Here is a 12,281-nt window from a genome sequence, read left to right as displayed (position 1 = left end):
TTTTTTGTTAAATTGATTTTACTAGTTAAATTGTTTACAAATGTTGAGTGGTGATCTGGTTAATATACAAGGTATTGTCTGGGTATAACTTGGAGTTTCAGGCTCACATACATCACTGATGTACACTGTACAGTGTTTTTTTGTTTGTTTTTTTTTTCAACTCTTCATCTTACCTATAACAGCAATAATAGCCTCAGAGCAGGATGTAATCTTATAATTAATGGCTGACTTGAATTATTCATTGTCAAAATGTAATCTCCCACTTGTTAGTCATTAATTTCAAAATTACGCCCTGTTTCTTGATAGCTTCACTCTGTGTTATGTGGGGAGTCTCCCAGTACAGCTGTGTTGGTAAAGCACAAGTACAGTAAGATAATTATTTTACTGAGTGCTTCTACACTTTCATTTACTGAGGAACCACAAAAGCTGAATTTTAAAATGATTTAAAGAACTGTGCCTTTAAGAGAGAGAGTGAGAGAGCACTTAATAATGCAACATTAATGTGTAGATACTTACTGGTGGCCAGAATATCTGCACCCTAATACTGTTTTGTCAGTGTCTTTAAGTTAGGCCTGAATGCATCTATAATAACTTTTTTGTCAAATGCAGTATATGAGATGAAAGAGTCACTTTATGGCGCTTGTTTTTGCATTGACTCAGCCTATTATTAAGTACTTTTTTAAAGTGAGAAGTCTGAAGCAAGGGCTGCGGTAATTTTCCTTATAGCTTCCCTATAATTTTAAAGTTGAATGAGAGACTACAAAATTACTTACTATTGTAATACTTGGCTAAATGTATCTGTATCAAATTGCCATGCTCATTTACAGGATTAAAGCATATTGTTGCCAAAAAATAAAAAGGTTGTTACTCGCCTTCATATTTCATTGGAAAATAAATAGATTGTTCATGATTTTTCTCATCTGTGGAATATATGGGTCTTTTTTTTTTTTTTTTTTTTGCTCTTGTGCATTACATTTTGCGTTCCCAGTCCATGAAGATCAGTTTTTAAAATTAAAATTAAAACTGGTAAATTATAACCAGTCAATGAGACTTCCTGCTAGGAGCAAACTGAAATGATCTTTAATTGTTAACAGTTAGCCTTTTTAAAACCTGTGCTGGGAAGTCCTATAAGTCTTAATAAATAAATAAATAAATAAATAAAATACCAACAAAGAAAGCAGAAAGAGACAAAGATCAATTAGTTCAAGTTCATTATGAGGAAGGGTTCTGGAACAGATGATTAAAATATTTGTGAGAAAAAGTAGCTCATATTCCTTTAGTGTAATTCATGTCTAACGAAAATCAGTATTTCTTTATTTGAAAAGGTATTTCTTCTAGGAATGTTATCACCAGAATATCTAGATGATTCAAAACCAGTTTAAAACTACTGCTGTTAGTTCAGTGTTAATTAAGGGGAGGACATTTCAGATGGCATCTATGTTGGGCCTTACATTTAAACAACAGCTTCAGTAATGGGTAGGATAATGTGACGTATATTACACATAATATTGTGGAGGAGACAAAGCTGCAGGATGTTAAGAGTATTTTGTAGGACATGGTTAAAACTCAAGTTGTTCTTTCAATTTTCAAAATCGATAGCCTGTATTTTGTAAAATTTTGCATTTTAGAAAGAGAAAATGAAACTAAAATAGGCAGTACCTGTTATAGCTACGCAGAAATCATAGAATCATAGAATAATGTGGAGTACTGAATTATAAGGACCAGAGCCTTGTATGTCAGTAATAGAATATGTTTTGTTTTAGATGCATTCGTTCACAGCACTTGTATGCAGAACAGTGACTGCTATGTTTTGTTTGGTGCTGTTAAGATTCCATATGGGGTATGGAGCAGGGGATGAAAAATTAAGACAGTTTTATGAAGACACATTGGAGAGTCTTGCATTGTTTCAAAACATCTCAGTAGTATTGTTCTGTGAAGAACAGGTTTAAAAATAGCTCTTCCTAGGCCAGGGAAAAAAAAAAGATTGAGGCAATGCTGCAGAAAGTTTTTATGTATCTTAAATAGAGAGGACAATGGCCATTTGAATTCTTTTCCTTTGGTAGTGGACAAACAACTTTATCAAAAAGATGATGCATGAAAAACTTATTTTTAGGTTGAAGAACATGGAGAGGGACATCTAGACATCTCCATTGGTGAGGTTAAGAAAACATATGTATATAAAATCAGATACACCTGGAACAGACTAATTTCTTCTTGTCTCAGAAGAAAAAGGTGAGATAAAATTCGCAGTGTCTGACCTACTACTTTGTTAAATACAGAAGCAGGAAAAAAAATCTTCAAAATATGGCAAAACATGATGTGATTGTACTGTAATTTGCATATTGCAAAATGAACAGTGTTTTTTTGGACCAGTGGGAAGGAAAAAGGGAAGTTCACTCTAAATGCAGTGATTGTCAGAGTTCTGGAGTGGGAATCATGCCAACTTCCACTTCTGTTATTCCTGTTGAGTTAAAAAACTACATATAAACAAAGTAGATTTTATATACATATACATATATATATATATGTAGCTTTACCTGTTTATTGATCTTGGCATATTTTTCTTGCCGTTCTATTTGAAGACAGTTGTCTACTGAAAATAAAGTATCTACTGAATATACAGAAAAAAAATATTAACAGTGGAGTGTATGTATTAACTTAAAAATATGAAGCATCTGGTAATGATTTAGTTAACACAGTTCTTCTAAGTTTTCCAGCCTATACATCTGACACTATTTTCTCCATGGTTTGGTGTTCTGGAAGTTTCAGTAGTCTTGTTTTAATGTAAAGTGTTTACTACATGTTCTGTGTTCATCAGTGAAACTTCCTTCAGTTTCCTTTACGATGTTTAGATGTATTACATTTCGTTTTGAATTCATGCTGCAGAGGTGACTGAAAATTTATGGTGGCTAACTCAACAGAAGCACCTATTCCACTGATGTTCCAGTGATGTTGATGAAAGGAATAGAGCTCTCCATGAGCTCTCACTGAGTCTCTCCAAGCAGGCATGAGGGCTTCTCCAGAACAGGAAGCTTTTGTAAAAATGTGCATGACAGTTCTCTAATGACGATAGTAAAGCAGAGGTGTAGATAACCTGGCTCAAAATAAAGTATTTTGAAAAATATGTATGCTTTCCTTTAGAGTTATTGCTTAAGGGAGATAAAAATCCTTATGATTTTGTTCAAGTATGGAAACATTCTATGTTGCAGTTAACTGCACTGCAGTTTAGCTAAATGGAATGGATGTATTTTCATACTACATTTTCATATGCTTAGCATTCTCTGCAGTTAAGGTAAAAAAAGCGTTGGATAATTTTAATCTATAATTTTCATTGAAAATACTATTTCTGCAGGAAGTCAGTGGTAGTTTGGCACTGTTTTTGTTTAAGATTTTCTAAGATTTGCCTGTAGCTTCTTAGTAGATATCAGAATAGTAAAATGTAAATGCCTGAACTGAAGTCCTGAATCTTTGATGCATCATTCTATAGATATTCAACAGCTGTAAATATCTAAGGCATAAAATATGACATTGAGAATATTTAGATTGACTTTATTCATCCATTTAAATATTCACTCTCTATATAAAAGCTTTCCTGCTTTAAACTGTGCCTCCCTCTGTGTACACGTACCACCTGGATAGTGGTTTCTCAGTGCCAATAACTTACTGCTTTATCTCTTATAAGACATCTGTTATGCTCTCTCTATTAAATATATTTCAATCTCTTTTGTAATAACTGATTTATGCCTATTCAGTACTCTTTTATATCTTAAGATTAGATATTTTTGTCAGTCACTTCTTAAAATTACTATTGCGTTAATATTCTCACAACTTGCTCTTTCACTTCTGGATCAGGGTGATGCCATAAAGATGCCAGCTTCTGAGCAAATGGGGTAGAATCCCTGCAGAGTATGGAGAAAACTGAATCTTCACTGTATTGGTCCTGAATCATCGAGCCACCTTCATTGTTCGCATTCTTTTTCAAGTTTGCTGCAAACACCAGGGCTCTAAGCAGAATATCTTTGTTCATGCAGTTGTCAAAAAGTAACAGCAGTGATGGCATCTAGGATATTAAATAAAGAATCCATACTTAATAGTCAGGGATTTAGTTACATGTACTTAACATTAACTTTAAAACATTGGGGAAAAAAATACCTGCACCTAAACAGAAGCTACATAAACCAGAACTCCATATGCTGCACAGCATGCATGTTTGCTCTTTAGAAAAGACTGGCTTGTGTGTGTATCAATGCTTTGTACTTTCAATCTCCAAAATACAGTGGTCTAGAAAATTCCGATCTGTAAGAGGGTCTGCTTTTCTTCTAAATAGTGCTGGGTTTGCCCTCTGTGGTGATCTGAATGTTTGTATGTTAATATATCTGATAGAACAGTAAAAGATACACTTTTAACAGAGAACTGAACATTTAGCTACCCTAAATTTGTCTTAGTCATGAAAATCCGGTAATATCTAGATTAGCTCTGCTTCTGGCAGCAGATATCTCAAAAACAAAAGTTTGGTTTTTGAATTAGCTATTGCACATTTTAAGGAACTTATTTGGAGAGGAGAAGGAGGATGTGTAAGTGTTCCAGTCATGGATCTTTGTTTTGTTGTGAGGAAAAGATGTAACTGAAATAAACCTGTATGCCAAGTAGCAAGTATCAGATAAAAGTTCTCCATGGAGACATAAGTAATGCACAAAGAAAGCTTATTTATAGTGCTTAGAGACAAAGATTTATGGATGCATTTGAGAAAGGAGGTGGGGATTTCAGTGGAATTTGATTTTATTTGGTACAGGCCGTTAGCTATTGAAACAGCGGTTGAAAACAATGATCTACAGTACTGCTTGTATTTGAACTTCGTACCCTATCATAAATCTATATACTGACTGCATGTCTGGAAAGGATATTTTGAGCTTGTTTTTGAAACTCATCAGAGTACTTTGTATATTACTTTAAAAAGTTCATGGTACTACCCCGTTGGTGAAAAGTAAGAACAGTATCTAAGTTGTCACTAATTATTTGGCTTTAAACTAAAAGAGGGTAGATTTAGGTTTGGTATCAGGAAGAAATTCTTTACTCTGAGGGTGGTGAGGCACTGGGCCAGGCTGCCCAGAGAAGCTGTGGATGCCCCATCTGTGGAGGTGTCCAAGGCCAGGCCGGATGGGGCTTTGGGCAACCTGGTCTGGTGGGAGGTGTCCCTGCCCATGGCAGGGGGGTGAAACTGGGTGATCTTTAAGGTCCCTTCCAACCCAAACCACTCTGTGATTTGGAATGTTGCACATGAAATGTGACCAAATGCTTTAAAATGTCTACATTCTGTGACTCTCCATTTGCAAGAAATACAGTCTGCAATTAATATAATCTGTAATACACTGCAATCTAGGAGGCTAAGCTGTAAAAGACTGTATACATCTAACTATTAATTTTAACGAGGTACTTGCTAAAATTTTGCTCTGGAATTGCATATGTACTTGTAATATTTAAGTTCTTCTAATTCATTTACAGATCTACACACATATACATATGTAAATGTTTAAAAAAAAAAAAAAGTGAAATAACAAGAACCTTACCTGAGCTCTGAGAAAATGTCTTGTCATGGCTGGGTTTGCAGATAAGTTCACAAGTACTTTCAAAACTTGGATCTGAAATGAGGAACATACAAACTCATTGCAAGCTCTAAAACCAGAATGGGTGAGAGCAGAAATTAGTGCTTCCTTATCTTCTTTAGCACTTTTGACTGCCCCTAATTTGCCCTGCTATATTTTACTATAGTCCACTATCCTCTGATTTTTCATAATTCCTTTTTTCTTAGAGTCTTTGAACACAAATTTTCACTAAAGGAAGGAAACACTCATGCAATCAAGCTGCTGCTTTTAATATCGTCACCAGACTGCAATGACTCCAATATATTCTCTACTAGCTTACCTTTACCTTTTTTTTTTTAAAAAAAAAAAAAAAAAAAAAAAGATGAGAGCCTATAGAATTTGCCTTTACTCAGGACTTTAGCTTTCACACGATTACATCAGCAAATTAGATGAATCAACTCAATTGTAATATTTTATGCAATTCTTAAATACAGGTCTGGTACTTTCTTAGTATTTTAAAAGCAGGAGATGACAGTGAAAAAAGATAAAATCTAAAGAATAAGCAGATAAAGAGTAGGATGCAGAGGAAAAAAAAAGCAAGCTACTAAATTCTAATACCCAGCAAATCCAGTTTATTTTTTCCATTGTACTGAGGGATGGGATTGTTCCTAAGAAATGTGTTCTCAACAAGCCAAAAGTACTGACTTACTCATTCACTTATGCATCTGTGTTTTTTCACAAGATGGACTAAAACACTGTTCCTAAAAATCATTACGTGTGAAATCCTTGTCTCTAAATTGGAGAGACATGGATTTGACGGACGGACTGCTCCGTGCATAAGGAGTTGGCTGGATGACTGCAATCAAACAGTTGCAGTCAGTGGCTCAATGTCCAGGTGGAGACCAGTGACAAAAGGAGTTCCTCAGTGGTCAGTATCAGGATCAGCACCATTTAACATCTTTGTCAGCAACACGGACAGTGGGATCGAGTGTACCCTCACCAGGTCTGCCCATGACACCAAGCAGTGTGGTGCAGCCGACACGCAGCAGGGAAGGGATGCCACCCAGAGGGACTGGTCAGGCCTGAGAGGTGGGCCTGTGCTACCTCATGAGGTTCAACAAGGCCAAGGGCAAGGTCCTGCAGCTGGGCCGGGGCAATCCCAAGCACAAACCCAGGCTGGGTGGAGAATGGATTGAGAGCAGCTCTGAGGAGAAGGCCCTGGGGATGTTGGTGGATGAGAAGCTCAACATTTGAAGTCCTCCTTTGAAACTTTTCTCTTTCAATACTTCTGGCAATAATTCCCAAATCAGCACAGAATCACAAATAATTTCCCGTTGCAGCCACTCAGGTGCAAGAGATGTAACAACCGTAAAGAAAGGAAATGGAGATCTTAGGTTATCACAGCTTGGCATGTTTCCCCAGTGATTTGTGCATCAGTGAAGCCTTTCACATGTAGATAGATCCTCCTTGCTCTGTGATGCAATTGCAATGTTTCAGAAGCAGAAAAGAATTCTAGAGTTGCTGGAGCAAAGGCATAGAGCAACAACACAGTGCACACAGTGCTGGTTTGCTACAGCTCTATCCCTTTGCTACAGCTCTATCCCGGTGAATGCACTATCGAGATGCTCTTCCCTCTCACCCCTATTCCTGAATCTACATAGAGAAAGTAATATTGATCCACATTTTACAGATTTTATGGACTGCTATCATCAAGGAATACTTGATTTTCTAAGCACAGTCTAAGCCACATAACAAAAATAGTAGAAAGGAGGCTAGTAAAACAGCTTCATAACTGGTTTGTAACAATATAGTACTCATTACCTGTGTCCCTTCAGATCCTTCCGAAAGCACACGAAGAAGGCATGGGATCTGGTTTATCATCTTATGGTGGTAGTCACTGGTAACAGACATATTTGTCAACAACCTGAGCCCAGCGAGCTGCAGATCAGAATTCAGAGAGGCTGATTCAACATTCTTACAAACTTGTTCAATATATACCTAGGGAAAAAGGGAAGACTCCTTTTTAATACAAGCACATTTTCTATTCACAAATAGTATCATCGGTCTAGCAACAGTAGCCTAAAGTGAACACAATACAGAATCTGATCAAGGCACTTGGAAACAAGGACTTTGCTTTGGTTTGTTTTTAATACACACAGATACTCTGTTGGCCTGATAGAAGCAGACAGTACAGACTCATGCTAAATAACTTCCCTGAAGCATAAATTACTCTGAAAACCCAAATTGTTTTGACTCCATTCTAGAAGTGGCATATTTGCTTTAAGAAGTTGTTTCAAAAGTGACTTAAAGCAACTAAGGTTCTTAAACATTGAGATCAAGCTAATGATAAGTCTTGGAATGACATCCCTTTTTCCACCCATGTGGCCCATTCACTGGCATACTCCTCAAGAACAACGATGACAACTGACACCTGCAACTATTATTTACCTAGATTCTTCTGGATGACAGCACACAATGAATCTTGGAGCACTAAGAAAAAAAAATACTTTTACTTTATAAAAGGAGTTGTTTTCTACCTATATGCCTACATTAATGTTTTCAATTGGCAAGCACCACTTCAAAAAAAAGGTACTCAGCACTAAAGGTGCTGCAAATGACCACATACAGTCAAGATGTCTTTTTATCAAGCTAATGACGAAAATACCCAAAGTCTTCCAACCTGCACGTAAACTTGGACACTTCTCAATCAGATAATGTCAAAAGTGGCTGCTTTTTTATGTCTGGTCCTGTTCCATCCATACCATCTTTTGTATCTACCAGCAGGACTTGTTGCCATTATTACAGCCTCTTCTTTTAAGATTAAAATATCACACGGAAAAATGCGTTGCAGACAAACCCAAAGGATCAATTCCCATTTTCTTCTCCAGTTCCTTTGCCTAAACGTCATGCTAGGCTCAGCCTGCTACCCATCTTAATAAACAACTGTTACTGACGTTCTAGACGTATTTGGAAATCATCTTGCCTCACATAATTTCACTATAAATTAACAGCACAATCTCTGTTCAGTGGCATTTGGTGAAAGCTAAACACAGGCTGTCTAGTTTTGTGTCTTTTTTTTTTTTCTTTTCAAAAGAAGTAATTGCCAGTGTTACGATGCATTTTTAAGTTATCCATTTGGCCTTAGGATACACAGATCATCCAGATATGACGTCTTATATGACTAACCTCAAAAGATTTTAGCATCCTTCCCTGTATTTAATAAATATGTTGAAAGCCCTGTACTATTTTCTGTGACTCAATTACTCTTATTTTTTTTCCCTGTAAAAAAAATTACCTGTATCTCTTCCTGATTTTTAATATTCATACTCAAATTATTAAGTGCATTTAGTGCTTTTTCTGTAACTTTGGGAACACAATCTGAGAGCATCCCTCCAATAACAGAAAGGCCATCCAAATTTCGAATTATGTCCTGAAAAATAAAAGACATAATAAGATTACTACAATTTTTAAATTAAATGATGAAGGCTTTACTCAAAGTTTCTGTTTAATCCACATGGAATGTGTTAATGACTTCCACATGACAGACTACTTTTTTAAAAGAGTGTTAGCAGTTTGTTATTTCTTTATGTTATCATCCCATACAAAAACAAACTATGTATGGCATTTATTTTGAAACTATTACCAGCTTACAGTATCAAAAACATGTTGGAAAGTAATTTCATTTCACAGACATCAATACTATACATCCTTCTGAAGAGCTGCTCAGAAAATAATAGAATTTTGAAGAGCTTGCAAAAATAAGACAGCTCCTAAAGCTGTTAGAAAAATATCTGTTATGCTTTGCTTGTGCTAAATTGGAGAAGGATTTGTTACAGCTTGTTAATTCTAAAATGTGCAATCACCAAGCTGCCCTTTAAGTATATTGCTTCCATTGAAATTACCAATAGTCCTGCTTAGGGTCAAAGTGTTATTTGATGTTATTTGGCAATGGCATAATGCCTTTACTTCTAAACCTTGGTGCAAAGAATGCTTAAAGCATCTCAGATTATAGACGATCAAAGGTAATTATTGCATATCAAGTTTATAGAATAGTTGAGACAATGATATTAGAAGTAGAAATTATAAAACTTTGTCTTTCTTTTCCCTTACACTTCTTTTTTTTTTTTTTGTTCTCATTTAGAAGTCATTAAATCACCAAAAGACAAATTCACCCTGGAGGTTAAGCCTTTACAAAGGCATGAAAATGTGCATCCATCTCAAAGCTTTTCTGCATCATATTCCCAATTGAATTGAAGAGACTTAGTTGGGAAGCTACTAAGATGGAAATGGCATGCAACTTCATAAACATAAAAAACTACATCAAATTAATCTCAGTGAATTTCAGACCAGATCCTGAAATTATTTACCTTGTCTCAAATTCAACCCTTTAATTAACATTACAAAAGTGTAAGCAACAAAAGATATAAGGATATTTACAGTACTTTGAAAACACGGAATGCTGTACAGACTAAGTTGTATAAATGTAATTTGTACAAAGATTAAACTTAGATAAATCTTCTAAGGCTGGTAAATTACATTCTTTGTACTAGCAGGAAATAAAGGCATAGACATAAAATGGATTTTAGAACACAGGACAACCTAGCTCTCAGTCTTGTGTCACTCTTGAGCAAAACAACACCTTTCATTTTCCATACTGACTGGAATTGAAACACCATTGTTTCCTAAAAAACAATACTTACTTGATTTACAGAGAAGGCGGCACTATTGCTGAGAGTGATTAAAGCTTGCTCTTGAATTAATGGATCATCTGTGGCCTGGAGCAAATGAATAAGTTTCTGTAGAGCATCCGCATCCATGGTATGGGGTGACTCTGGAGGGCTTTTGTCTGTCACTGTTTAAAAATTAAATGAAATACTTAATACCAAGTTTCAGACATTTCACAGTTACCACTGAATGCTTTTTTGACCAAGCTGAGCCTTAGCTCTTAGTTATAGTACATATTGTTCTGAGTTTGATTGTACCCAACCACCATATCATAGCAAAAAGATTCTGTTTTACCACAGCAGGACTCCCATCCTTTTTCCTGAATCCCATGGCTACTTCTTTTCAAAGTAGAAATGATAAAAAGAAAAAAAGGAATATGTAAACAAAGCTTGGTGTACATTACTCTTTGGTTAACCAACAGCAAACCTCCCATTCAAAATTATAAGGAATATTCACCAAACATGCTAATTTTTTTCTAATGTTCCCTGAAATGAAACGTGGAGATCTGTCTGAACACTGTGGGAAAAGAGAATGAAACATCTGATTTGAAGACTACTATTTCCAGACATTATGCTGATGATATTTTGCCAGTAAGCTGAGGTTCTTTGACAAAGTAACAGCCAAAATGTTAAGAATGCTGCTGTTCACGGAGTGCAGTTGCTTGGCTAAGGAAGGCCACTTCTCCGTCTGAGTGATGCTATGGAGTACCTGGCTTTCATAAAATTGTGACACTAATGACAACAAGGACCATTTTCAGCCAGGTTGGAGGCAGAACTATTTAGGTAGCTGAACTGCTTGAAGACCCGATCTGTGACTATTGGACTAGTCACGGATGGCTGGAAATGACTTTTGGAAGCTAAGAAATCCTTCACAGGTTCTCATATTTGCTGCCAGCACTTCCTCAGGCAAACACCATCACATTCCTTGATTTAAAATAAATAAATAAAATCAAAGCAAATTACGATAACCCAACAGCTAGCTTGGGAAACCAACTAAATTGGTTCTTATCTGCATTTTCACATTGCAAGTTCCTTCAGGCCCACTTTTGCTTGGCTTTGAGTTATGGGGGCACACCGCTTCAACACCAGAACAGCATATAAACCTGTTAAGTTGATACGCCGATTGGATATATACGCTTTAGGGGAATTAAAAATGCATATATTTGAGGGCTGTTGTGCTTTTTTTTTAAATAACGAGCCCACCCCCCGCCACACACGGCGGCTTCTCCCCGCGGCTCGGGACCTCTCCCAGCCGAGCCCCCGGCGCTGCCGCCATCCCCTCCCCGCCTCACCTGAGGGCGGCCCCGGCCGGCGGCCCCCGCCCGCCGCCCGCCGCCACAGGCAGTAGCAGGCGGCGGCCCCCAGCACCAGCCCGGCCGCGGCCGCCCTCACCGCCGCCCCCCGCCGCTCCCCCATCGCCCCGGCCGCGGAAGCAGCCGCCCCATCCGGCACCGCCCTGCAGCCGGGGGAAAGCCGAGGGGGCTGAGGGAGGTGGAGGAGATAAAGGAGCTGAAGGGAGCCGGGCATTGCTGTACCTCACCGCAGCTTCGGTTTTAGCGGCGCCCAGCAGCCGCGAAGAGCCTTTGCGAGAGACTTGGGAGAAAAAGGAGAACGCACTTTTTCATTACTATTATTTTTATTCTTAACTATTCGTCTATTTACAGAGACCACTAAAAACAAACCTAATAAAGTCTTAGCAAAATACACCCAACGCATTAGAAATAAACGCGTTTGAAAATATTCGCCCCGGGGGTGCTGCTGGCCGCCCCCTCGCCCTGCCGGCACTCCTTTTCCTCCTTTAACTCCTTTTACTCCTTTTACTTCAGACAGCGACAGGGGCAGCCCCGGCCATGGCGCCCCCAGCCCCGCAGGGCCCGCGGCCATGGCGCCCCTCAGCACCTCAGGGCCTGCCTCCGACGGGGTAATGGCGGCGGCCTCGCCTCAGCTCCGCGGCCGAGCCGGTCCCCTGGGGAAA

General features: G+C 38.0%; 3 protein-coding genes across 3 annotated transcripts in view; 2 read left to right on the top strand and 1 right to left on the bottom strand.

The window, feature by feature from the left end:
• The window catches only part of NAPEPLD (N-acyl phosphatidylethanolamine phospholipase D), a 22,411-nt gene extending 20,235 nt beyond the window's left edge, over positions 1–2,176 (top strand). Inside the window, exon 6 of the mRNA XM_032182959.1 lies at positions 2,114–2,176. The gene's annotated coding sequence lies outside the window, so the exon portion shown is untranslated. The remainder of the gene's footprint in view (positions 1–2,113) is intronic.
• ARMC10 (armadillo repeat containing 10) lies at positions 25–12,190 on the bottom strand. Its single transcript, XM_032200086.1, has 8 exons — positions 11,989–12,190; positions 11,847–11,899; positions 11,599–11,692; positions 10,283–10,434; positions 8,878–9,012; positions 7,404–7,580; positions 5,568–5,639; positions 25–4,060 (listed from the first exon to the last, which is right to left on the bottom strand). Exons 1-8 carry the CDS (start codon positions 12,188–12,190, stop codon positions 3,806–3,808), a joined length of 1,140 nt encoding a protein of 379 aa, XP_032055977.1. The 3' UTR covers positions 25–3,805.
• The window catches only part of FBXL13 (F-box and leucine rich repeat protein 13), a 74,773-nt gene continuing 74,680 nt past the window's right edge, over positions 12,189–12,281 (top strand). Inside the window, 1 exon segment of the mRNA XM_032200007.1 lies at positions 12,189–12,281. Coding sequence (XP_032055898.1) covers positions 12,189–12,281 — 93 coding nt within the window.

Source organism: Aythya fuligula, chromosome 1 (genome assembly GCF_009819795.1).
Source record: "Aythya fuligula isolate bAytFul2 chromosome 1, bAytFul2.pri, whole genome shotgun sequence".
Lineage (NCBI taxonomy): Eukaryota > Metazoa > Chordata > Aves > Anseriformes > Anatidae > Aythya > Aythya fuligula.
This window is presented reverse-complemented; position numbering and strand designations above follow the sequence as displayed.